Here is a 26,516-nt window from a genome sequence, read left to right on the forward strand (position 1 = left end):
GTTTCTCTACAGGCTTAGGGATTCTGGTCGTCAATGAAAAGGCACTCTAACTCATAGTCTGCAGCCCTTTTAACCAATCACCCATCCATTTGGTAAGCCACAGGTCTGATGGAAGTAATTAGAGGAAACCTGTGTCTTTTCCCTTCTCTTTGAGCTTAACTGGGAAGATAACAACTAACAATCAATGAGTTCTGAGACACGTACCTGCTACTGGGTGACAAGGAGTGGTCGACATAAACCTGTGCTAAGCAGTCAGGGAACTTTCAAGATACCCTACTTGGACACACTAAGTTGCATGCTTTTTTTTTCTGCTACAGAGAATAACTTGCCATTATATGCTGCTTTATATTGTTTTCCCAATCTACATGTGGCAGGAAGTAGTCTTATTTTTCTTATAAAAAAGTAAGCTCATGGGCAGTAACTGTGCCATGCTACCACAAAACCACACTCACAGTTATTAACTAACACCTGGCTTTGTTTACATTTCAAAAATATATTTTCACATATTTTAAGATCCAAATTAGTATTTTTCTTCATTGAATTTACAATCTTCTAAAGCAATCTTTGCAGTGACCTAAGGTATCCCTGAGAATATTACTGAAGCTATTTTAAAAGGATGATATTCAATATACTGACTGAAACACAAAACAGTACAGATGTGCTATTATCTATAAACTTGTGGAAATTTCTAAACATGACCTACAGACATGCTCCCCATTACTATAGTTTCAATTCTCTAATATATAACTGTTCAAGTATGACAAATTACACCATGGCATGTACAGGGATTAGTATCTGCTAAAGCCAAATCTAAATCACCCAAGCAGAGGTTAAATTTCGGCTTCTAAAGATTACTAATCATTGCCCTTATTTTATCATACCACCCCCAGCACAGCCTATATGGGACTCCTCTTACATGTGAATATAAAAAGAAAAACACCCAAATAATTCACAATAGAATTGTTTTAATGTCTAATTGAAAAACCAACATAATTACAAAACCAGGAATTTCTTGTGGCAAGGACAGGAAAATAAACCGTACACATTCATTATTTAATAAAATAAACAATGTTATCAATCACTGAGCAGCAAATTGGAGAGCATACTAGATAACAATGTGCAAAGTATTTCTCCACAAGAAGTTGAGCTATTATGAAGAGATCATAAATAGAAAATGTTCTTTACTTTTAATACAACAAAACAGATAATATATTCACCTCAATTTTTTCACTTGCAAGGTATAACACTCCCAAGTTGGTCCATGCAGCAGCATTCTAAAAAACACACACATATACGAAATTAGGTCCCTTGTCCACAAGGCAGTCTCAGAAAATTATTAATACTAAATTTTGAAGTTCTTTTTTATAGATAAGATACACAGAAACACTCACAATTTGTTCTGACTGGATTGACTTGATAAAACAGTGCTGAGCAAGGGCATAATTTTCAATACCTGAAAAATACACACTTTGATAAAACTGAACTTCATTGACTGTAACAGACAATCTTCTAAAAATATTGAAGTGTTACTCAATTCTTACCACTATAACATGAAACTACACCAAGAGCATTCCAGTATAAGTGGTTACTACTGTCGAGTCTCACGGCTTTTTTCAGACACTGAAAAGTTAAATTAGACAAATTTTTATTTCCTGGAATATCAGCATTTATATCAAGAGAAATGTGGTTTTATGTAAAAACACTACAAGATTTACTTTATCAAAAACATCTTTCAGAAAAGCCCTTAAGTTTTAAAAAGTTTATAAAAAATTTTCAAAGTCATACCTGTAAAGATTTCTCCAACAATTCTTGAAGATCATTCGTGTTGTTACCTGTTTCTGTTAGGTGTTGTGCCTGGCGATAATAATTAATTCCAAGATCACACCACGTATTAGATGTAGACATTAGTTTCAATGCACGGCCATAACACCTATGGAAATACAAAAGTCAATGTTATGTTTTGTTATGACATTCTAATTCAATTTGAATGTCATTAACTGGCAATCTTTGTAAATTACCTTCCTCCAAGATGGAGGAGCTCATTTTTCTTTAGTACTTGTTTTCCTTCTTTCTGACCTAGAAGGATTCCTAGAACACTAACGTTCACTTTAGACGGTGAGACAGCATGGAGACTGGTACAAGCATCCCCAACTAGCTTCCAAAGGCAAGACACGTCAGCTTGATGCTGCAGAGCCCTAAAAAAAGAAACAGTATAATTCTTATAAATTACTTCCAGAAAGTATAGAGTTTATCTTCCTCACTACTATATACAATTAAAACAGAAAAAGTGTACATACAATCCTGATTAAGAGCTTTTTCCTTAGTTAAATGTAGTGAATGCTTTACCCTATTCCTTCTAACCATCTTACATCTTATCACTTCCCTATTAGGAAAAAGAAAGGAAGAGGAGGAGAAGGAGAAAGGAGAAGGAGAAGGAGGAGAAGGCTCTGTTTAAGAGCCAGAAAGTTCGCAAATATTTCTTTGGTATTCTTCATCATTCTTGTTAGAAGCAGCAGAAATCACATAAGCAAATCAATAAACTGTCCAACACCAATTTGCCTTCAATACTGAATCTTTTTAACTATGCTCTTTGCGTTTGCTTATTTAAACAAAAATCAAAACAGTATAGCTGGTAACTCTCTCACAGTTGATTATTATTAACTCAAGTTTGCTTACAGATCTTCCCTCAAACAAAAAAGGACTACTAAATGTATGATATATTAACTATATTTGGTGGTCCAAAGGATTTTTACTGAGATCAAGAATACCAAAAATCTAAATATGGAAACATGAAAACTCAATTGAAGCAAGTAAGAGTGAGTGGACAAGCTCAAAAACTAAATAAAAATATTAATTATGGTGACAAAGAACACTTCTTTTCAGAATGAGACAATCTCAGCTATACATTTCTCCTCATTTTTCTCTTCTCAAAATCTTATAAATAAAACACAGCAATATCACAATTAAGCCAAGTCTTGATAATCAGCTATCACAAACAGCTATGTTACTGGCAGATGGACAAGCAGATGGAACATTTTTCATAGCCTTTTCTACTTATGGAGTCCAGCCAAAAATCATTTTCCAATGTCTTCCTGAGAAATAAGACTAATTACTGCAGTCATCACTGAAAGCCCACTGAAGATCAGGAGGAAGAACATCACTATTTGTAGCTCCTTTGCCTAAACATCTTATAATAATATCTAAAATTGACAGCATGAAAGAAGTAAACAGAGGGGAAAAAAGAATAGAAACACTGGCAATTTTAACAACCTAAACGCTTATCTCCTTTCACATTCAATGAAAAATAAAATATCTGTAAAGTGAAATAACTTCTATCACCCTTACATAGTTTGAACTTTTAAGTCTAGAAGTAAATGTAAGTTTGGGGATATCACTTTAAAAGTTTTATATACTCCTTATAATTAGTTGTGAGTGCTACATATTATCCAGAAACCAGAAAGGCAGTACTGGTAGCTGACGTATCATCATTCAAAGGTTCACAACTACTCTTAAATACTAGTTCAAAGAAATACCCTTAAAAACCCTCTTCACAATATCGTCTTCTTTGGAAAGAGCCATATGTATTATGTGAGACTTGAAAAGTAGCAATAAAAATCAGTGGGAGAAAAAAGACAAAGGTTTTCATCTCAGACTTGGTTCATATTCAAAGCAAAGCAATTTTACAGCAACAGAGAAACAGGAAACAGAGACGAAGGTAAGTAGGTAAAGAAGTGAAGCACAAGATGTTTAAGGACAAAAAAATTAGTGTATGTCTAACTTGTGTACTTTTTAAAGTCATCTACTACAAAAGACACTTCCACCTAATGAATTGAGTTCTATAAAATAACCAGATTTACTGAAATTTTTCGGCTTCCTTTCTTGTTATTAACATCTTTTTCCTACACAGATTCTCTCCAAGAGCAACCAAATTGCTCATTTCCCTTCACCTTCAGCCCTACCAATGAGTCTAAGATAGGCCCTGAGCACTGAATATAAAGCACATTGTGCACCTGAAGCCTCATTTTCCAGTCAGTTTCAATTACAGATACTCACACCTTTCGGTGTCCTGAACAAGAACACTAACACATGGTATCCAAGCTGCTGCCCCACCAGCCGACTGCTTCTTCCTACCTACCCTTCTCTATGCATCCAGCATGTGAGCTGCTAAAAGCAAGAAACTGTATCTGTCCCACAGTGCAAAATTAATATAATATGTATGTTACAGGATTAATTTGCTAGTCCATTATTCTTTATATTTCATATTCTGAATGACTGCTACAGCTAACAGGATAAACAGAGTGATTTTCTAAATCTGGCTTTATTACAATACTAAGAAAATAAACACAATGAATAATAAGAGTAATACTACCTAGTAAAATATTCCAGTGCCTTCTCTACATAGTCCACAGCTTTCCCATCAAGATAATCGACTAGAGCTGCTTTTGCCATCATGAGATGGCATTCACCCAAACCTGAAATCAGGTAAGGTAGTCGTTAAAACATGTAAAAGAACCACTTAGAATGAACTTCAAATAAATTTATTGGTGTTATATTACATCCACTTTCCAAAAAACAAAACTTAATGATATTTTATAAAAATTATCTTTAAGCATGGTCTTTCATACATTTAGCAAGAAATTCAAATGGTGGGGTTCTGCTGGAATAAGCATGTACAAAAAGATAAAAATTATCTATGGAACCTAAGAATTTCCTTGACTTTGGGCAAAGTACTTATCTCTTAAAATCTTAGTTTTGAAAATGGGGATATTACCTAATAATATCTAATATGATGCTACTTGCTATCATATTATTAATTAGCTGTTATGAAACAAGATTTGATCTCTTTATATTCAAAACTGTACAACAAACTATACTATAAAAACTAAATAAAATACCATTTCTAAAGTGCCTAGTAAACATTTAATAAATGTGAATTCTCCTTCTGTGGAGGAGTTTTACAAAATTTTTTTTAAAAGGGGTACAAGGCCTAAGTTACATGTCACAAAACATACAGTATTTCTGAATTAAACTCCAATTGTTTCTTCAAAAAGAAAAAGGAAAAGGAAATGGGGGAAAGCAAATATAATGGGCTCTAGGTTTCTTTAAATGGTTAGAAATAATCATAAAAACTTTAATTAGATATGAATGTGGTGTTTTACTTTATATTACCAAAAATAATTTGTTAAGAAGGAACAAGTATCTATAAAGGAAATACAATTAATTTAGATAATTACAAAACAATGCAATCTGCCTCTAAAGTTCAAAAATTGAGAATCTGAGCTTCTATAATTTACAAAGTAACTAAAATGTATTAAGGTATTCTGAGGATATAGTGAATTAATTATCAAAATATAAAAGCAGGGAAATTCTTGTCTTAGAGATCCATTTTTAGATCCAACAGTTATGCTATTTATTTAAAAGCTAAATCTCTATCATATCATATTTATTAACTGTTATGAAACCAAATTTGATCCTTCAATTCTCGATTCTATATAACAAGCTATATTATAAGAGGTTCATACTGGACACTTGCTGTTGACTAAAGAAGCCCTTTTCAAGTTATTTGATACATTTAAAAATTTACTCAAGGATTTTGTACTTCAGTATCACAAAAGTCAAAGGAGCTATTAAAAAGAAATTACCTTTTAAAGCAGGCACATAATCTTCTTTGTTTCTAATGATCAGCTGGTATTGAGCTACTGCTTCCTTATATTTGCCTAGGATTTGCTGTATTGCTGCAACCTTAAACACACTGTATGTGGATTCTGGGTTCAGCTCACTGGCTTTTGTGAAGGATTTCAAGGCCGTTGTATAGCCACCTCTGCTTAAGTATGCCTCTCCTAATGACTCCCAACAATTGAAGTCCTTTGGGTCTGCCCTTAATGCTGCCTGTAAACTAAAATTTCAAGAAAGAGTAAGAGAATTAAAAGTAGTTGAACAACTTCCACGTACGAAAGAAAAATAGAAAATAATTTAACTGAATCATACATATCTATGGTTCTTCCTAAGGATAAAAGTGCTATTTTTTTCATTATAAGACTTTAATTTATTTTATTTTTTATTCCTTAGTGGAGGTACTGGGGATTGAACCCAGGACCTTGTGCATGCTAAGCACGTGCTCTACCACTGAACTATATCCTCCCCTTTATTTTATTTTTCTTAAATTTTAGTATAGTCAGTTTACAATGTTATGTCAATTTCTAGTGTACAGCATAATGTTTCAGTCATATATATACATAAATATATTTGTTTTCATATACTTTTTCATTATAGGTTACTTACTACAAGATACTGAATATAGTTCCCTCTGTAAAAGTGCTATTTAAAGCAAGTATACCTATTGTTTTTACAATGTGTATTTCTTCAATACTAGGAAATTTTATTGTAATTTTGGAATGAGTAAGAACAAATTACTTTTTTGAAGAAATGTTCACCAAAATTTATTTCCTTGACTATATGGGAGAGCTTCAGTTTCCTATCCTACCAGAAGAGGTATCTTTCTCAGTATGCGTCACCAGCCTATAAACCCCCACGAAGCCTCCTAACAAAACAAAAACATAAGAGTAGAAAAATAGGAATAACAGACATATTTTAAATTTCCGATCAAATTCCATATACATGAAAAAGTTTTAAATGCCTGTATTCCAGATGATAACGTAAATCAGAAACAACTTTGATTCAAATATATTTTCTTCACTCTTAAGTACAGTTCAAACCAAATTACTAAAAATGAACTGCTCCAAATGCCCTTCAAGCTGCCAACATCTCCCCTGTCCCAAACAATGCTCATCAGTGGGAGAACAACAAAGATATCAACATTGGCTTTTTACCCTTCCGCAAATTTCTATTAAGAACCCTATAATATATGATATTATCAAGATGTCACATCACTGGACGTACACCTCCACAAGAGGACTTCAGTTAATTCACTGTCCAGTAATTCCAGTGCCTTGCAGATAATAAGAACCAATCAACCATAAATAAGTTTTGCTATTTCTTCCCTCAAAATACCACCTGGTACGAGGCAACTTGTAAGTCATTTGGGTATAAATGGAGTTTAATTTAAGGAACACTTCGGCTGTCTAACAGAGTTTAAACATAGTAAGGCGCCTTACTCAGCCACGGCTTGAGAATGTTGACCAGCTTTCAAATAGTACAGTCCTCGCCTAAGCCAGGCCCATTTGGCCGTTCCAGCACTTGCCTTCTGAGTGACGGCTGTTAGGACAGCTAAAGCAGTTTCCTAACAATAAGAGAAGACTAATATTAGCGATGTTAAATATTATAAAACTACTGAACACGTATGTAAAGTACACAAATATATTTTCATTTTCACTTCTGATTTTTTTAAACTTATACACTGGTATAAACTGAACCAGTTTAACATTAAGTAATATAATTTCTGCCAATAAAGACAAAATTCATTCTATTTATAAACAGTGGCAAAAATATTTCTATTGCATCTACAAATAAAAATAATAACTTCAAGTATACATGTATAAACTATTTCTATTTCTATACTCAGGGTAAAAAAAAGACAAAAGTGTTTAAATTATTAGACATACCATCTCTTCAAGCTCCACACTTAAGTCAACTGCTGCAGCTCCAGATTCAACATCACTGTCATCTAATTCAAAAGCTTTCCTGTAACATCCACGGGCTCTGTTTTTATCTCCTACTACATCTCGGTAATAATGACCTAAATAGCAGAAAACTTTGCCCATGTATGGATCCAGTTTGGCAGCCTTTGCAATAAAAATTAATAACAGAATTTTAGTTTGTTTAAATGAGTCCCTTTAAAAACACAGAATATATATTTACAGACAAAAGAAAAAAATTAAATATACAAAATATGCTAGAAAAGACTTTATGTAAGGCTGATTTAAGACATGAAAGCTGGTCATCATTGCTCACAGAAAACAAACAAATGTAAAAATGTTATTTCTTTGTTAAAAGAAATGTGAAATTTAGAGTTATTATTACATTAATCTGAGTCAAGAATGTTAAGCTTCTAGATGTTAACATACGTAAATATAAGAAGTTAAACACATAGAAGTATATAAGACTCATACACTGATAAAAGTACAGTGGAAATTACCTAAAAACAGTATTATTTTCCAGAGACAATTATGTCTTCCGTTCTATAACATGTGTTTCTTAAATAAGTTAACTTTTACATTTTTACGGTTCAGTTTTCTCCTTGAACACCCGTATAACATTCTCACAAAACCTTACATGTGAGATGAAACACAAAACACAATTCTGTAAAGTATAATTTTAAGTACCTAACTTACATGAATATTATTTATAATTTTGTAATGAATACATTTCAACTAAGAATTGAATGGTAGCAGGTGTTACCTTTAGAAAGTGGGTAAGAGTCTTTGTTTTATCTTTTCTTGTTTCTTCACCCATGGACCAATATGTTAATCCAAGTTGGTAATGATATTCAGCAACTTCAGCATCTTTCTCAAGAGCTCTCTGAAAACTAAGTCACGAAAGGGAAGTAAGGAATGTTAATATACACATTTATATATGTAGTTGGAGACTTCTAACTGAAACAATAAGAGTTCGAGCAATTCAAGGATGCTAAATTACAAACAAGTCATTAATTTAGGATTTAGATTATGAGAGAAAAAATGACTTGAAGAAGAGGAACTTAAAACTAAACATTATGTATGTCTAATGAATATTATGATCAGCTAATGAGACTTCAAACCCATCATGAAATTTTGTAATAGTTTGTGTTACATGCTAAATACATTTCTTAAAAAATACTGAGGTTTACAAAGATCAAATTTATGCAAAACAGGATCTTTATCAAACCTACTCATTTTGAATTTTCAAAAAATAATAAATTAAGATATGATTGGATTTATTAGCAATCTAAATACATCCTCACCATTTTTCTGCTTGTAGATAGTCCTTTTTGGTAAAATGAATCAAAGCCTCCAAGGCATGAGCTTCAGCGAGGTCAGGATAAGAAGAGAGAAGGTCTTCCATAATCTATAAAGTATATGTCTGTCAATTCCATATTCAGATAAAAAAAACTTCTAACTTAAAAAAAAAAAAAACCCTCAGTTTTAATGAAAACACCAACCTTTGAAGCTTCATCTAATGAGCCTTTGTTCAGATAGGCCAAGCCTTTGAGAACCAAAAGTCCTGGGATATTATTTGCATCAGAAACCTAGAAAATAATTGCAAAGAATTGCTACAAATCTCCTACAACATAATGCAACAATGTTTGCTTTAAAGAAGGACCATAGAATAAAAACTTAAAGATCCTGATTTCTATCACTATTAACTTTCATTCTTTGTAAATTTTTTATTAAAGAAAATTTCAGATACATTAAAAAATTAGAGAATAGTAAACCCACATGTACTCATCATCCAGTTTTAAAATTATTAACTCAAAGCCAGTCTTTTCTCATCTTTACCTCCACCCATTTCACCTCACTCCTGATTAGATTACTCCAGAAATGATACCTTTCCATCTGATACTTCAGTACCTATATGTAAAAAATAAGTTCTTTTCTACTAACATAACCGTACTACCATTATAAACACATAAGCAAAACCAACAATACATCCTTAATATCAAATAATCAGCCAGTGTTCAAATTTACCAGTTGTCTCATGAAGTATTTAAATAATTATTTTAATCAAAATCCAAATAAGGTACATACATTTCAATTGGCTGATATATCTCAAGTCTTTTTTAATCTATAGGGTTCCCTTCCATCTCTTTTTTTTTCTTCTCCCTTACAATTTAACTGTTGAAAAATATGGGCGGTTATCACAGTTTCTCACAGTCTGGTAATTGCTGAATGTATGCTCATGGTATTGACATGTTCCTTGGTCCCTTGTATCTTCTATAAGTTAGCAGGTCTAGAAGTTTGATCTGATTCAGGTTTGATGTTCTGGAAAGAATACCTCACGTGCACTTGCACCTGGTTATGTGTGGTTGTCTTTTTTCTCATGATGTTAGCAGCCATTGGTCTCCAATGCCTAGATCTATTAATTCATTATGGATTGCAAAATGGTGATTTTCTTTCATTCCTTCTTTCCTTATCTGATGTGATACTTAAAGAGAAAATTTCCCTCCTCTCATTTTCTACTTGAGTATTCTGAGGAAAAATTCATAACAGAAAGGCAGGATAAATACTTTGATTCTTTCCAATCGGTTCCTTAGCATCCTCCAAAAATTTATGGAGGATATTTTGTTGATTTTTTTTTGTAACATCACTAACACATGGATTTAAACATAAATGATGTCTTAATCCACGGAAGTTATTAGTGCTCAAACTATTCCTCTTTAGCCTGTAAAAAATTAATTCTTGCTTGTTCCTCAGCCCTTCTGACATAATTCTAACAGCCTTATACAGTTTCTTTGCTTTTCAGCATTATAAAAAGTTCTGGGCTCACCTTGCACATTTTCTGTCTCAGACCTGGAGTCTACCAGTTCTTCAAGAACTTTTCATTTTGTTTTTTTGGGGTTTGGTTTGTTTTTTGTTAAAAAAAAAAAAAAAAGCATTGGCGAGACCTCTACAAAGCATTCACACAAAACACATTATTGGTGGAAGACAAGCAGAAAGAAATTAAAGGATCCTGACAACTGTTCTAATTTTAAAGAAATACTATGAAATGCAAAGCCCTTTGAAATATACAAAACAATTTTTTTTACAAAAATTCAAAACCCTTCAATATACTGAGTGATATAATTTTAATTTTATACAAACAACAGCCTTTATCTGACAAAAATCTTTAAAGGCACCATGCTATTATAATTCATAATTTACTAATTCATTTTTATTAGGGAGTTTCAAATTGAACCAAAAATAGTAAGAAACCAGTTTCCTTCATAAATATCAATCTTCCTCTGAGTGTTTTTTAAGTCGAATAAAACAAGAAATATTTTCTACCATGAAGCTACTACTATCTTTAATAATTCTTGTCAATAATCAATGAAATATTTTCTGGAAGAAAAAATTAAGAATCTCAATTAATAATAATCAAGTAGTAATAACCTAAGAGGGCAAAAAGAGAAAAGGAGAGTAAGAGGAAGAACTGAAGAAAGAAACTGCATCATGTAAAGAGAATTTTAAGTACTTAACCAAGAGACAAATAACTTTAGGAGTTTGCGAGTGTGTGAATGATTAGAAAAGTGCAGGTGATGGGAATTCACACCTCTAACACAAAATTTTTGTAAGTAAATATTTATGGTAAGGAGAGGGTGGCTGACGCCTGGCTGACAGGCAGCTAAATAAGTTGAAGGGGAAAATTTGATAATAAGACTACCTGATCAAGAGTACGAATTGCTTCCTCTGAAGATTCATAATCTGAGAGTTTAATCAAAGCCTCTGCTTTCAAATGAAGACAAAGATTCTTCTGATGAAGACTGCCACCAGACACACCAAGATTATCTATGTTCTTCAGACCTGACAAAATTAAACACATCTGAATGAAGACAGCCATACCACTTCAGTTTTCTTTTTCTTTTTAAGGGTAACACATAACAAATTGCAGATACAGCAAGAATACAATATTGCCAAAACAATACACATGAGGAATAATTCAAAGCTAAATATAAATTCTTCCCTGAACTCTTTATGGAAATACCTGAATTTAAAATAGAATAGATCTAAATTTAAAACCTCTACCTTCACATAACATATAATAAAACTGAACATCCTGAAACACAACAATGGCTATCTATATTTTGCTACATAACAAAGGTGAAGCCTTAGCCAAAGCATCTCTAACAAAAATAGCACATTAAGGATAATAGAAGGGGAAAGAAGCTGAATTAAGATGAACCACAGTGAACTATTTCAAGGCCACCAGCTGCATCAAGAGCAGCGAATCACTTTTTATGTTTTCCTGTCCCTGCACCTGACTTATATGAACACATTCAAATAGGCTCCAGGATACCCTTGTGTATCTATTATCTACATTAGAGGAATCAAGAATCTACATTAGAGTGAAGGTAAAAGGACACACCCAAAACTTCCCTGTTACAAAGACAGGGCATCACCATCCACGCCTAAACTGACTCTGTCAAAATTCCAAGTAAAGGAAATCTTTGATAAGAACTCATTGTCGATTTAAAAATAACTATACTAGTGGGCATGCATAGAGACTTGGAGTTTTTTTTTTTTTTAACCTCCTCCATGAAATTTAAATTAGTTGGCAAATTAAAATATAAAATATAGCATCTGGGTTTTAAAACCATTATCTTTCTCCTTGAAGTTGAGAAGAAACAGAGTCGACCATCCTTAAAGATGTCAAGAATACCTTGATTGCATGAAAGAATAGCTTCCTTAGGTTTATGCATTTTGACTTGGGCTTCTGCGAGACGATACCATCCAGTTGTGCAGAGAGGGCTTTCCTGTAACCCTAAAGGGGTAACAGCAATCACAAAATCCAAGGTTTCCATTACTAGTTAGATAAATGGCACCACCATCTACTCCCCAAATCAGATGCCTCCCCTCTCCCTTGTCTCCCATGTCTAATCAATCACAAAGTGACACTGATTCCATAAGCCAATCCATTTCTCTGCCACTACCACTTCAGTTCAGACCTCCATCATCTTCGTCCTAGATCACTGCAAGCGTTAGCCACTCCAATTCATTCTCTACACTATAGCCAGAATATTTCTAAAAACACAAATGGGATTATGAAATTGCCCTGCTTAAAACCTCCCACTGGTTCCCAGCTGTGCTTTCGATAGTATGCAAACTCTTTAATGAGGTTTGCAAGGCCTCTATCCAGCCTCAATTATTGCCCCTTCTTTCTCCCATACTCATTCTCAAATCTTGCCGAAGTACCAGGAGTTCCCTGAACCCCAGCTTTCCTCTCACCTCAGGCTATTTCATCTCGTGGCCTTCAATGCTCCTCCCACCACCAGGCTTATATATTTGTCATTCAGATTGCAATTCAAAAGAAAGTTCATCCGGAAACCTCATGCCTGACAAGACTAAGTTAAAGCCTCCTGAAGATGGAGATGTTATCCTTATTTGACAAATGAAAGCACTGAGACAAAAACAGTTTGCTTAACTTTTCTAAGGTCCTGAAATTAGTGAGTGGCAAAGTGCAAATTCAAACTTAAGCAGACTCCAGAGTAAGTATAAGTACATTGTTTTGCTCCTATCTTAAATATATATTCCTTAAAGAAAAGCCCAAAGATAAACACCTGCTGACTGAGTAACAGCTCTACTTCATGTTATATGCTACATACTCTACACTTACCTTCTGTTAAGTTCTTAACAGCATCTTCGTATTTTTTGTCTTGTAATGCTTTAATGCCTAAACCAATGAGGCCTGGACCACTTTTTGAATCCATTTCCACTAATCTATAACAATACTGTTCTCCCTCATCAGTAACACTTCCTGGAATTAAAAGAAAAAGTTATTAGCATACATATACCAGTATGTGCCAAAGCCCACATACTGAAATCTCACAGGCTGTCATACATGTACATCTGCACATCCTGATTCCAAGAGTTCAAAACTTAAATAGACCAGCAAATGTAGAAAATATTAACATTTCATGAAGAACATTACATTCCTTCCTCTTCTTAAATACTGGAAGTAAGAACCCTTTACCCACAGCAGTATGCGTAAACTGAACTTGCAGTCATACTCAAGGGTTTCAAACAAGAAACCTACCGGGACTTGCCACCAGGCTAAGACTCAGGGCCCACTGCCTGCCACCAGCTCTCCCCTTCCTACTCAGCAGTAACAATTTTGGTTGTTAGATGAAGGAATTGACAGTCTCTTTGCCAGTCTCTCTCCCTAGGCAACAATGTGCTGCTAAAGATGGGGCAGCCAAGATGCCAGACGCAGTGGACTCCTCCAGCATCCTAGGATTAAAAGACAGCCTACTCGGTAGGACACTATACAAAGACTTAGTCACATTCTTCTTAAGCTGACAGGTGCAGCAGCACATTTCTGCATCCTTTCAAAACTTTTTTTCCTATATAAGTTAACAGTTAAGCTCACATAATAATCCTCCAATGCCTACATTTATGTGGAATTTACTCTGGTAAAAATATTTGGTTTAGAAAATATGGTAAGTTTTATTTCCATTTTCTCCAACCTCAGTCAATCTCACGATTCCTATTCCCAGAAAAGCATAAAAATATGTGATTTCTGTTTTGAAAAAAACTGTGAATAGCATTCACCACTTTAGTAAATTGTTTGATCACATAGGAAGATTCTTAAAAAGTAACTGAGACAGACTACAACTTAAAACAACAAATAAGGGGAACAAATAAAAATAATTTATCTGAAAAAGAAACCTGATGCTTTAATATCTATATAAAACATATCATCCCAAACCACATACATGGAACCGCTGTTTCAGTCACAGATGTCAAAGGTGAATTCTTTGCATGATACCATTTAGGTTACATGTTTCAAATTTTTCAAAACCAGATGTACACCAGTACATATTTCCTAGGTAATATTTTATATATTAATGTAGAAATCCAAGTTAGCATAAAAAATTAGAAGAATTCATAATGGCTAAAGAATTAAAACTTCAATACTATTTGGTGGAATACGAAAATAAATTGGAAGAAATACTACTTCGGTTAATAAGCCGGAAAAAAAGACACGAGCCTGCTTCTAGACATGAATTTCCTTCTGTCGATACGTTCTCATTCTCACTTCCATAAATATAAATTCCAATAATAGACATCTCTAGTTCCATACACCCCATATCCTCCAAAAGCAAACCACTGGGGGTTCCCCTCGCTTTCTATCCAGTGCAATTGTCTGAAAATCTAGACATCAGAATAACCTGGTTCACTTGGTAAAACACATGCTGAAAATAAAAATGCTGAGCCCCACTCTCAAAGTTTCTGATTCAGTAGGTCTGGTATTAAATCTGAGAATTTGCATTTTTAACAAGTTCTTGGGTGATACTAATGCTACTGGTCCAGAGATCATACTTTAAGAACCACCAGCCTACTGTATTTACCAGTACCATATACCACCTGTATTACTAATTTTATAACATAAAAATGCCTGCCTTTGTTGACTCTGTAGCTAAATGGTAATTTCTGAAGGGTAAGGAATAGTATGGGATCTTGTCTATGGCAGACATTCACTAAATATAATCATCCTTTAAAAATATCTTTCAGAATAGATGTCCCAAAAGGCTTAGTCCATTAATAGATAATGGCTAAGAATTACTATGAAAAATTAAAAACCTTCAGCATTCGAAAAAAGAAAATAAAATGGCTATTAAAATTCTACCTTTAATTTCTACCCAACTGAGTCAAAACTCTCTTACCCCATAGAAACATAATTCATGACAGACCAGTGTGGCTAAAAAAACTACCCTTATTACAGAAAACATACCTGGCATGAAAAGAAGGAAAGCCAATCACGCACCTTTCCAATGATCATCCACATTTAGGGCCACTAAAAACTGCACGTAAGTAAGCAAAGTGTGCATAGGCACATGAAAATAATTTCCAAAAGGCCTAGAATGAACACAAATTTCCTAATATATTGGGAGCACAATTGCTAACATCTGGGAGCACAATTACAGAAACAAAAAGAGATTTAGGCCTTGGTCTCTATATATGATCAAGGGGCACTTAGAAGATTTCTCTATAGTATTTCCCAAAACCATTAACAGTAATAGCAACACTAGTCATCCTGCGTAAAAAGACAGTGAATATTCAGCCTTCAACTCTCAATCCATTTCTTCTCCATCCTAATTCTTGTTGAAAATATACCTAAATAAATGTGGAGGATAAAAACAGAAATGAAATAGACTTCATTGTTTTTGAAAAGAAAATAATTTATTTAACTTATCTGCCCTTTTAACATTGAAAAGATTCTAAGATTCCAGATTTAGTGACTTTAGAACAGTTTGGCAATATTATTTTTATTTGTTAAAAAGGCAAGGTAGACTTGGGGCTGATAAAAGATATTCTGAAAAGGTTCAGAGTAGATGCTAAGTAATGATTATAAGAATTCTGTTTCCTAAAGTTTATCATAAAAAAGGTAAGAGATTTTTTAAATGACTAATTTATTTCTGACATCCCAAAGAAACCAACCAGTGCTACAGAATTTTTCTTTTACATTAAGCTAGCTTGGCAGGGAAAAAAAAACAGTGTGTACTCATTTCTTTATTTTCACCTGGATTTTCTAATATTTGTAAAACATAAAATCTTAAGCTCTTTTCTGTTTGGATTTGAAGAACCAAGCTTCCTTATCCTCCTGCATTTTAGCAATAAAGCAAAATAGAAAAAAAAACCCAAAAGGTCACTTAGCATGAAATAACATTTCATCAGATGACAACTGTGAAAGCTATTCATTACTTGTTATGTAAAGCTTTATAAACTAAGTCATTTTGAAAATGAATCTTCAAGCCTCAACATGCAAAGGAAGGCAAAAGAAAATGAAATATATTTGTCCCCAGTGGAAAAGAACCCAGTGATTAACTGCTGTGAAGTAACAAATTCCGCAGGTACTAAAGTATTCTGGGGGAGGATAGATCAGCCTTTAAGAGAACTTACAGATTTTTCAGAAGTTCTTAATACTTTGGCTTAAAGGGGCAATGAAAAGAAAAGAAAGAAATCATTAAGCACAGCTTCTAAATGTCCTGCATGAACTATTAAACTTCCACCCCAGAAAAATGCTTCACCCTAGAAAGTACCTAAGCCTAAACTGCTCCATTCCACAAACCCTTACAACGAACATTTCTGCAGGGAAAGAAGTCTTCCTCAGTGTACCATCCATGTAACTGTCCACCTGTCCGCTACCCTTTGCCAGGATATAGATCTCTCTTTCTTTCAATTCTGCAAAATATTCATCCCCAAACCCTCTTTAAGAATGACTTCTTAGGGGGCGGTGGGTGGGAAGGGACAGACTGGGATTTCAAAATTTGTAGATACTGAAAGGCATATGTAGAATAGATAAACAAGATTATACTGTATAGCACAGGGAAATATATACAAGATCTTGTGGTAGCTCACAGCGAAAAAAAAAATGTGACAATGAATATATGTATGTTCATGTATCACTGAAAACTTGTGCTCTACACTGGAATTTGACACAACATTGTAAAATAACTATAACGCAATAAAAAATGTTCAAAAAATTAAAAAATAAATAAACCAGCCACTCTTTAGCACAGACACACAAAAAAGAATGATTTCTTTTTTTTTCACATAAACCAACACACTCTCTAATCAATCAGAATAATCCCTTTGCTATCTCTTTATTAGAACACTTGGTCAAGTATTGAATTTATGGGCAAAACTCTGCAGACTATTTGTTGATCCATTTTCTTCCATAATTTTATAGGCTTTGGGGAATATTCAGGCATGTTCACTCAACAAATTCACATTATAGGCATATATGTGCCTATTAAGAAAGCATTCAGTCTTCAAAAAGAAATGTCAAAGTATCCTCTTGGGCCAATTAGCATGTGAGCAGTTCAAGAATGAGGGAATGGCACAAACTATTAACAGCTGAAAAGGAAAAGAGAGAAAAGAGGGAATACTAGCCATCAATTTCTCAATAGCAATTGTAACAGCAGAAAAAGGGGTGGAGGGATGGATACCAGAGACCATACAATGAAGAAAATCAGTTCATTTGTCTTGGGAATCACATTGGGTCTCATGTTAAAACTGGAGGAAACTGGGTGATTTAGAACTATGCTTCCTATCAGCGGAAAACAAACAAACAAAAAAACCACATGCACAAAAATTCATAAGCATGCTCCTTGTACTGAAAGTCTGTTAGCATGTCTCATCCTCCTTGACCTCAGTGCAACATCCATAGTGTTAACCAGCCATTTCTTTTTTTTTTTTTTTTGAGTATAGTCAATTTACAATGTTGCGTCAATTTCCAGTGCACAGCATAATGTTTCAGTCATACATACACATACATACATTCATTTTCATATTCTTTTTCATTATAGGTTTCTACAAGATATTGAACATAGTTCCCTGTGCTATACAGCCATTCCACCCTAAATGCACCTTATCTTGTCTGATTCGGAAGCTAAGCAGGGTTGGGCATGGTTAGTACTTGGATGGGAGACCTTTTTTCTTGAAACTCTCCAGCCAAGCAACACTACTGCAATTCACTTTGTCCTCTGACAGCCTACTATCCCCTTCTCATCCTCTCCCTTAAATGAAGTCAGTCGGTCCCTGAATTGCTTCTTTCCATACCTGCTAAGCACTTCTTCCTATTCTTTTTCCATCATTGTATCCCAAGTTCCAATTCAATCACTATGATCAAAAAAGACAGCCTGACTAAAGGCCTGCTAATCATAAAATTAGTTTCTCAATCTGTCAAGACAGGTCTACTTTCTGAAACCTCTTTCCTTGCTTCCTGTGTTGCTTCACGTTGAAGTCCCCCACCTTCCTCTCTGACCTCTTCGCTCCTCTGTTCTCCATTTTCCTCTTCCCTTTCTTCCTCCCTTTCCCTTCAAGCTAGCCAGCACTGCCCACGGGCCAGTTTTCACCTTTCTGCTCTTTAGTCATCCTCTGAAATCATCTACTCCATTCACCTTCACTTACATGCAAATGATCTCCAAACCATACATCTAGCCTTAGTACTGATTTCTCGTTTGTAAATCCTGATGAGCATTTCCCTTTGAATGCCCATTAATATCCCCTCTGGACAACTTACCTTTCATACAAACTATCATTCCACATTAGTACAACTGAAACTGAAAATTGATTTCTTCCTCCCTTCACCTCTAAGAAATCTCCTCCCTTTTTTTTTTTCATTCACCTGTTACCTTCTGTTGCTATCATATCCCCAGTTTATTTGTTCCTAGTACCACTTAGTCTACCCAATCTAGTCTATCTTCTGTACAGTCTATCCTGCACACTGTATTAGTTTAAGACTTTATACTTCATAAATCAACTTACTAAAACACTTAAATGTTTTTTCTCATGTTAGTGAAAGTGCTCTAGCAAGTCTATCTTTAACTCACTTAGAGTAAGGAAAAGGGGATCCACTTACTTCTCACTGTAAAAAAAATCCAAGACTGAAGGTAAGAGTTCTGGGTGTCAATTCAGACACGAGGGAGAAAAACGTACATGCTGGACTTAAAAGGAAAAGTGAGAGTCGGGAGAGCCAAGACAGGTGCTATGAAACTTTTATAACAGGAATTTTCCCTCAGTTATCTCTAGCAGTAGTTTTCAACCATTTTCCAATGACGAAACATGTAATGGTCATTCATATACAAATCATTCCCCCAAGTATACTCATTTAGCAACAAGTGAAAAAACTTAAATGGATTAGGAAAGCTCTGCAATAATTTACAGGCACTACCACACGGGTGCTGGTACTGTTATTTCCATTCCAATGACTGACTTCTGTGAACTCTGTTCATTTCAGGTGAATACAGGCATGGGCGGGAGTGATATTCAAATTATTCTTAAAACACTTATTCAGCACAGACAGTGGCAAAAAAGACAGTGGCTGTTGTGAAAGCCAATATGGTCAACAACCTGTAAACTGACTGACAGATACAAGACATCCACAGCTACAAATTTTGGCAACTCCCAGCACACTAGCTGTCATCACTTCTCTCTTTTCCCCCACAGAAAGTACACAAAGAAGCAAGAGCAGGAAGCACACACTAAGACACACTCTCTGACTTGAATCTGCTCTAGTTTAATACAACAGTAGTTCATTCACAAACTTCATTACTTTATCATATCACAGTAGTTGTAACAATGTACTTGTGAAATTGACACATAACATGAACACAGAGAATGCTAACCTTTCACAAAATCCTTTGCATGACATTCATCTCCCTGTGTAATACCGTACAACCCACTTAACCAAAAGCTGATTCTTTCCACTACAGCAAATAAAATTATTTTACTATTCCCAAAAATTGCACCTAGTTTCATCATACCTCTGCTTATGCCATGTGGAATATCTTTCACCTCCTACTATTCATCTAATTTTTATGGAATAGTCAAAACCCACTTCAATTCCCACCTTCAAAAAGACTTCACTGATCAATGATGAATTCAGTAACTCATAATTCCTCTGCATCACTATACTTTCCTATATTTCTTAGCTTTTTCATGGGCTCAAAGACTCACTGTACTTCCTTTTAGGTCCAGAAATATTGAAACAATACCTTAAACACAGCATGCACTGAAACAATTTTTGATTGATAGCAACATAACTCTCACACCTCTAGGACACACAATATAATAAAAAAGAAATTACCTGATTCAATTAAATGCAAACAAAGGACTTCTAATGGATACTGTACAGTGGGGTAGATGTTTATCATTCCTTCACAGGCCTTCTTCAGCCTAGCAGTCTCATGAGGAAACTGGAAAATATGGAAGTAAAATAAAAAGCAGCAGTAAAATATGATTGTAAGCACTTTCCTAATTAGAATATAAAAGTCACATTACAGATGTTTAAAATCAACTTACTTTGGATAAGCACTGAATGAAATGTCTGTAAAGTACTTGGTGATCTTCACTAGGAATCTTGTCTGATAAGTTCAGTGCATTCTCAAAAGCAGTTAATAGCTGAAACAAAGAAACAAAAAGCTATCATCTGTAGCAAACTTAAGTGACAAAAATAACTAGTTGAACATAGAAGGGTCACTTATACAAACTACACCCTCAACTAATAACTGCAAATGTGTTTTACTGTCTAGCCCTTTACTGTCTAGATTTCAATGGGGAAAAACTGCTTATTGAAGTTTGGAATATATCCTAACTCCAACTGGCCAGCAAGCTGCACTGAACTAATTGGGGTTAACTATAAACCAGTAACATTGACAAAAATTTCTTGTAAGTGCTTGCTGCTCCCTTCTAAGTAATGGAGAGGTACAGTCTTGTACGTCAACGTAGCTGCCACTGCTCAGACCGCTTTTAAAACATCTCTTCTGAAATCACCAGCACATTCTTTGGAAAATCTTCATGATAGCGAATCTTCAATCTCAAAAAAATTTTTTATGAAGTTAAGTTATACTTTTAGTAAAAGAAAACCAGAGATATGGCTGGACTATAATGAAATCATTTCTCTTACAGAGTATTATTAACTGATTTTGAAGAACATTCAACATTCCCATAGGAAGCCTTCTAAATGTGTCCTGAGCAAGAACAGCAATACTAGAATCCAAGGCATGCACTTTAAAGAATATTCATTTGGTTACATAAGTTCTACATTTTTAAAAATGAATTTCCATGATTTTATAATGAAAACTCATAATACAGATCACTTTCTCAAACTTTCTTTGCAAAGTATGGTATAAAGTCTACATGAATAAGTAAAATTTTACTACTCTGATAAAGTTAATGATCTTGTAAAAAAAAGGAAGCTAACTTAAATAGTCTAGCACAGAGGGTTTTTAAAAAAGTAATGAAATTAATCCACATGGGAAAAAATGACATTTTTTAACACACTTAAATTAAGCAGTATTCTGCAGTATCATTAGCATTCAAGGTGAAAATAATTTCCCCCCTCCAAAAAAAAAAATCCTTTTATCTGATTTTTAACACTTAGAAATCAAATCTTAAAATGATAAATATAATTAATTCTCTTTCATGGAGAAGTTTAATATAGGTAATTTAAAAACACATTTTACTTTTTTGATATGTTTGATATTCTGGTAACTTATACTGTTTTAAGGAAATAAGGAAGTCACAACATGAAGACATGATTTAAGAGACGTTAATAAATCACCTAATTTTGTCACTGCTCAGTTTTTTCCACAACTGAATCTATACACAGATAAACCAATACACAAACAAATGCAAATCTTATTCTCACCCTTTCGTCCCCAGCATTGAGGACACTGCCTGACATAATATTTTCTGACTAAAGGAACAAATTAATGAGTGAACAAATGAACAAACATACAAAGAAATGAGGTTCCCATCCTATATAGAGCCTATAATTGCTTATGGTTAAAAATTCCACTCAATTTAAGAGGTGTACCTCAAGTGGCTATTTACTATACTAAGAATGCAAACATTTTCTCCCATTCTGCAGATTGTCTTTTCATTTTGTGTATGGTTTCTTTTGCTGTGCAAAAGCTTTTAAGCTTCATTAGGTCCCATTTGCTTATTTTGGCTTTTTTTTCATTACTATAGGAGATGGATTGAAAAAAAAATATTGCTGCAATTTATGTCAGAGTGTTCTGCCTATGTTATCCTCTTGAAGTGTTAAGAGTATCCAGTCTTACATTTAGGTCTTTAATACAGAGAAATTGAGTTTACTTTTAAACTTACAAATATAAAAAAATAGAATGATGAAAATATTTTCCAGTTATGGTTCAAAACCAATGGGCTTTTTTATAGTCTTTTAAAAATTCTTTTCAATTACTTCAAAATGTGTACCTTAAAAAGGAGTATTTCTAGGTATAAGTACTCTACTAGATACAAACATTCTAAATAAAATATTCTAGTTCAATTGTTAAACCCCAAAGTAATTTAGTACTCCTAGTTCACAAACATGAACAAACATACATTTAAGGTACAACATTTTAGAAATTACAGCAGTTTTGTAAAAGCCATTTTCATAGTTTCTTTTTCACAGTGATTAAGTAACTGATTTATTGTGGATTCTTATGAATACAAGGAAGTAAAATTCTGATACCCTGAATACTGTTTCCACTCTGTCCAGACTTAGTATGAGACTGCAGACTGCAATTCTGACTTTAAAAGGAAGAACCTCTATGAATTTAAAATTGACCATTTATAAAACATCTAGTCTGATATACAGTACTTTTCTATATTATACCATTATGTTTCCATTTTCCAAATTCAATTAAATAATCAATTTTCATGACACAAACTGTGGGGAATAAATGGGTCAGTACCAATTGCTGGGTCTCATTATTCTGATCCTCAGTGCTTTCAGCCAGCAACTGAGTCAATTTCCTCCACAGCTGATGAAGCTCTTGGTTGTCTGCACCTTCCTCCTGCCGTGTCTTTATCAATTTGTGCCATGTTCGGGCCACCTATCAAGAAGGAAATTGAAAATGGTTACTTTATCTTAATTATTAAAATGCAATTAAAAATATAAAATCTGCAAATCAAAATATTTTTTATCTGCTAATATGTAAAAATAGAAAAAGCACAGAACTCCATCTATTATGAACTCCATAAACAGTAAGATAATTGGACAAATCCACATGGCCCTTATATTAGAAGCATGGCTGAGATAGCAGAGTACAACCGGGAATAATGACTACATGCCCCCATCCTCATAACTCACAGCATCATCTCTGGAGACACCACAAATGGGTCACTAAATTTTACAGATTGTACTTTTACTTATTTTATTTACTTCTGCACAGCTTCAAAACCTTTTTGACATTATGATATCTAAAATTTGAATTCCAATTTACAGCTTTCAAAGCACTATAATTTATTTTAATAACATACTACACATTAATTTTTTAAAATTTTTCCTTAAGCTAAATGAAAGCTTTCCTCTAATAACGGTTTTATTAAAAGAAATCTACTACCCCAGCAAATCATTAACCAACCTCTATGTGTTTCTTTTCTTGGTAATACAGATCCACAAGTTTCTTACAGACATCACACCACTTCTGTTTGTCAACACTTAGAATTAAAAAAAAAAAAAAAGGATTTTGAATCTGGTTAATGAAAATAAACAAGGACTTAAGACATAAAAATTTACATATCCCCAAATACTGTCAGGCACTATTTTAAATTAGAACATATTCTCTATCATACTACAGTGAAATTTTATAAAATGAGCCTCTCATAAAAAAGAAAAGGTTTAAGAAATGTTATCTTTCATTATATTGACTGAAAATAATATCAAAGTTCTCAAATTAGTCAAGCCTCTGTTTCAACCAAAATCAAAAGATTCTGTAACACTTTGAAAGAAAAGTAATTCCCAGTTCCCAGTAAATGTTCAGATTACTTCTGTATAATTTTTAATCAGTTTATTCTAATTCAAGCTTTTAAAGAAACTAGCTTCTCCCCACATATTGATTACCTTTCATAAAGATCCAGGAGCTTTTGGTAAACACCAGGTAAGTCATCCTTAGCATTTACATGATTACATTTCTCATACAAGCTTGCTAACCCCTAAAAAAAAAAATAGTAGAGATTATTCTTCCAAAAATGTCAGGTGTGCTCACATTTATTTTACTAAATAAAGTGACAACCAATAGAGATTATTTATGGTAGAGATTATTATAATTTGTGGATGGAAGCATATGTCTGGGATTTGCCTCCAAATAACTATGGGTAGGAGAGAATAGGAGAAAGCATAGATGGAAAATATTGGCCACAAGTGGATTTTCACTGAGGCTGGGTTATGGGCACAGATGGGTTCATTTTACTGTTCTCTTTACTTTTGAAAATATTTGAAATGTCTCACAATAAAAAATACCTTTTAATAATTATTATGCAATCTTAACCCCTAAGATTTTACCACGTGACACTACTTTTATATGGTCAGACAAGAAAAACCCAAGTAGTCTGTGGAAACGGTCATTTTTGCTTCAACTGAAGATCAGCTATCCTAAACCAGTCAGTACATAATAAAAGCAGGCACCAGAGAGATGTTACCAGATATGCCGACTCATGTTCTTGTTCACGTGAACCTGAGACAAACAGGCTCATGTTCTCTAGGCCTACTACTTCCTATTAATCACAGTTTCTAAGATGTGATTGAGATGAAACAGAATTATTAAATACAAAAAAGCTGGAGAAGCCAAGTAAAAAGCACAAAGACTATTAAATAAGAAAAAAGATTTTAACTAGTACTCAAAAGTACAAAGTTTCAAAATTTTGTATAATTTTTTAAAAAGCACATTAATATACATTTCTTCTTCCCTTGGGTAAGCATAAAGAATATTCTTGATATATCTATCATATGCACATATAATTAAGTTGGAGATGTATATAATCATGTTTTAATTTCTGTCGTAACGTGGACACTGGATTGGATGTTCAACAGTGATAAAAAGCATCCTTGGCACCACTTTTTTTTAAACTAACTTTCAGGTTTAGAAGATCAATAAATGTAATTTTTTTCCTATGTTGGGTAAATGGAGGCTTAAATGCTTACTATAAAGCTGTTACCCCTATTTTTAAAAATGAGGAAAAGTTCTTTCCTATAACACAGTTTAAAAAAAAAAAGTCTACATACCTGCCAAGCTAGTAACTGGTCTGGCTCTAGTTCTGCAGCCTTCTTATAGGCACCCTGGGCCTGGTCAGGCTGTTCCAGCTCGGCTGCAGCAACACCAATAAAAACCCAGGCATTGTAGTTATTTTTCTCTTGTTTTAACACTGTCTGATTAAAACATTAAAAGAGAAGGTCATTAAATTTTGGGAGCTAATGGACAAACAACAATAAAAAGACCACCTACTTAAAAGTCAGGAAATCTGGATCCGCCACTAACTGGGCAATCTTAAGAATACCACTTAACCTCTCTGGTCTTCAGTTTCCTCAGGAAGAGAGGGAGTTGGACTGGATCAGTGATTGCAAGGGATCTGAAATATGAGGCATATTTTTTAAAAGCTACCAAAGTAATCCTGATGCCTCTACCAAATGCCTCCCTCTGCCTCGTGAGAACACTGGGTATAAAAAGAACAATAAGACTGTTCTTACCACCCAACCAACCCACCTGCCTCCACGCCACACTGCTACTAGTCACTCACAAAACCACTTTCGATATCATTTCACCTCATCCAACGCCCATATTTTCCTTCTCTATGATAACATTTCCCCACGTTACACAGATTTTTCACTGAAATTATAGGCTAGGAAAGTAGGTTGACTCCAATGTGACTGTATCAAATACGTTAAAAAAAAAAAAACAGTGGCAATGAATATTTAAACAACACCTGTCAACTAGAATAAGAATTATATGCAGAGTTATTTCTTTCAGAAGTAACTACTACTTGCTCAGGTAAAAGAGTTTGAAATAGAAAGCAAAGATGTTCCAGTGAAAGAAAAACAAAACTGGTAGCTAAAATGAAATTAGCTTGTAAGGTTTTACATATTATAGAGAAAATAAAAACATTTCCATGAGTTGAACCAGTCAGATTAGGCTTATGTGCATCCACGTAATGCTTCTAGCAATCTGTCACCAATATATCTTACAAATTCCATCATATCCCATAATGCTAACTCCCAAAAAACCAACAACAAGATAACTACCAAAGCTAAGCTCCCAACACTGGGGCCTTATTAACACTTGTGACCCCAACACCAACATAACTGCTGAACAAATGACATATGCCATCGTCAACCAGCAATCAGTAAGGACCTGCTATCTGCCTAATGACCAGGTTTTCAGAATCTGAAACAGACTTTTAGGGAAATAATTATAACAATGTAGTGAAAGCAGATATGGAGTTCTAGGATAACATAAAGAAAAAAGTGCCTGACTCCAAACTCCATCTGCACAAGCCAAAGGAGGCTCTCTGAGGTATAGAGGCACATGGGCAGACAAGGTGCCAGATCAGACAAGACAAGGCAAATACACTAAGATGCACCATCTCTTCAATAAA

General features: G+C 34.0%; 1 protein-coding gene across 5 annotated transcripts in view; it reads right to left on the minus strand.

Moving 5' to 3' along the window:
* SKIC3 (SKI3 subunit of superkiller complex) overlaps positions 1–26,516 on the minus strand; it is a 134,157-nt gene that overhangs the window by 41,798 nt on the left and 65,843 nt on the right. For all 5 annotated transcript variants that reach the window (XM_010949553.3, XM_010949554.3, XM_074360374.1 and 2 more), the window contains 21 exons: positions 25,150–25,293; positions 23,989–24,080; positions 23,510–23,585; positions 22,838–22,978; positions 20,439–20,537; positions 20,224–20,332; positions 13,246–13,386; positions 12,292–12,393; positions 11,296–11,435; positions 9,098–9,184; positions 8,900–9,003; positions 8,359–8,485; positions 7,563–7,742; positions 7,116–7,240; positions 5,643–5,896; positions 4,370–4,472; positions 2,019–2,195; positions 1,786–1,930; positions 1,542–1,620; positions 1,392–1,453; positions 1,218–1,274 (listed from right to left, as the gene is read on the minus strand). In XM_010949553.3, coding sequence (XP_010947855.2) covers positions 1,218–1,274; positions 1,392–1,453; positions 1,542–1,620; positions 1,786–1,930; positions 2,019–2,195; positions 4,370–4,472; positions 5,643–5,896; positions 7,116–7,240; positions 7,563–7,742; positions 8,359–8,485; positions 8,900–9,003; positions 9,098–9,184; positions 11,296–11,435; positions 12,292–12,393; positions 13,246–13,386; positions 20,224–20,332; positions 20,439–20,537; positions 22,838–22,978; positions 23,510–23,585; positions 23,989–24,080; positions 25,150–25,293 — 2,544 coding nt within the window. The remainder of the gene's footprint in view (positions 1–1,217; positions 1,275–1,391; positions 1,454–1,541; positions 1,621–1,785; positions 1,931–2,018; positions 2,196–4,369; positions 4,473–5,642; positions 5,897–7,115; positions 7,241–7,562; positions 7,743–8,358; positions 8,486–8,899; positions 9,004–9,097; positions 9,185–11,295; positions 11,436–12,291; positions 12,394–13,245; positions 13,387–20,223; positions 20,333–20,438; positions 20,538–22,837; positions 22,979–23,509; positions 23,586–23,988; positions 24,081–25,149; positions 25,294–26,516) is intronic.

Source organism: Camelus bactrianus, chromosome 3, assembly GCF_048773025.1.
Source record: "Camelus bactrianus isolate YW-2024 breed Bactrian camel chromosome 3, ASM4877302v1, whole genome shotgun sequence".
Lineage (NCBI taxonomy): Eukaryota > Metazoa > Chordata > Mammalia > Artiodactyla > Camelidae > Camelus > Camelus bactrianus.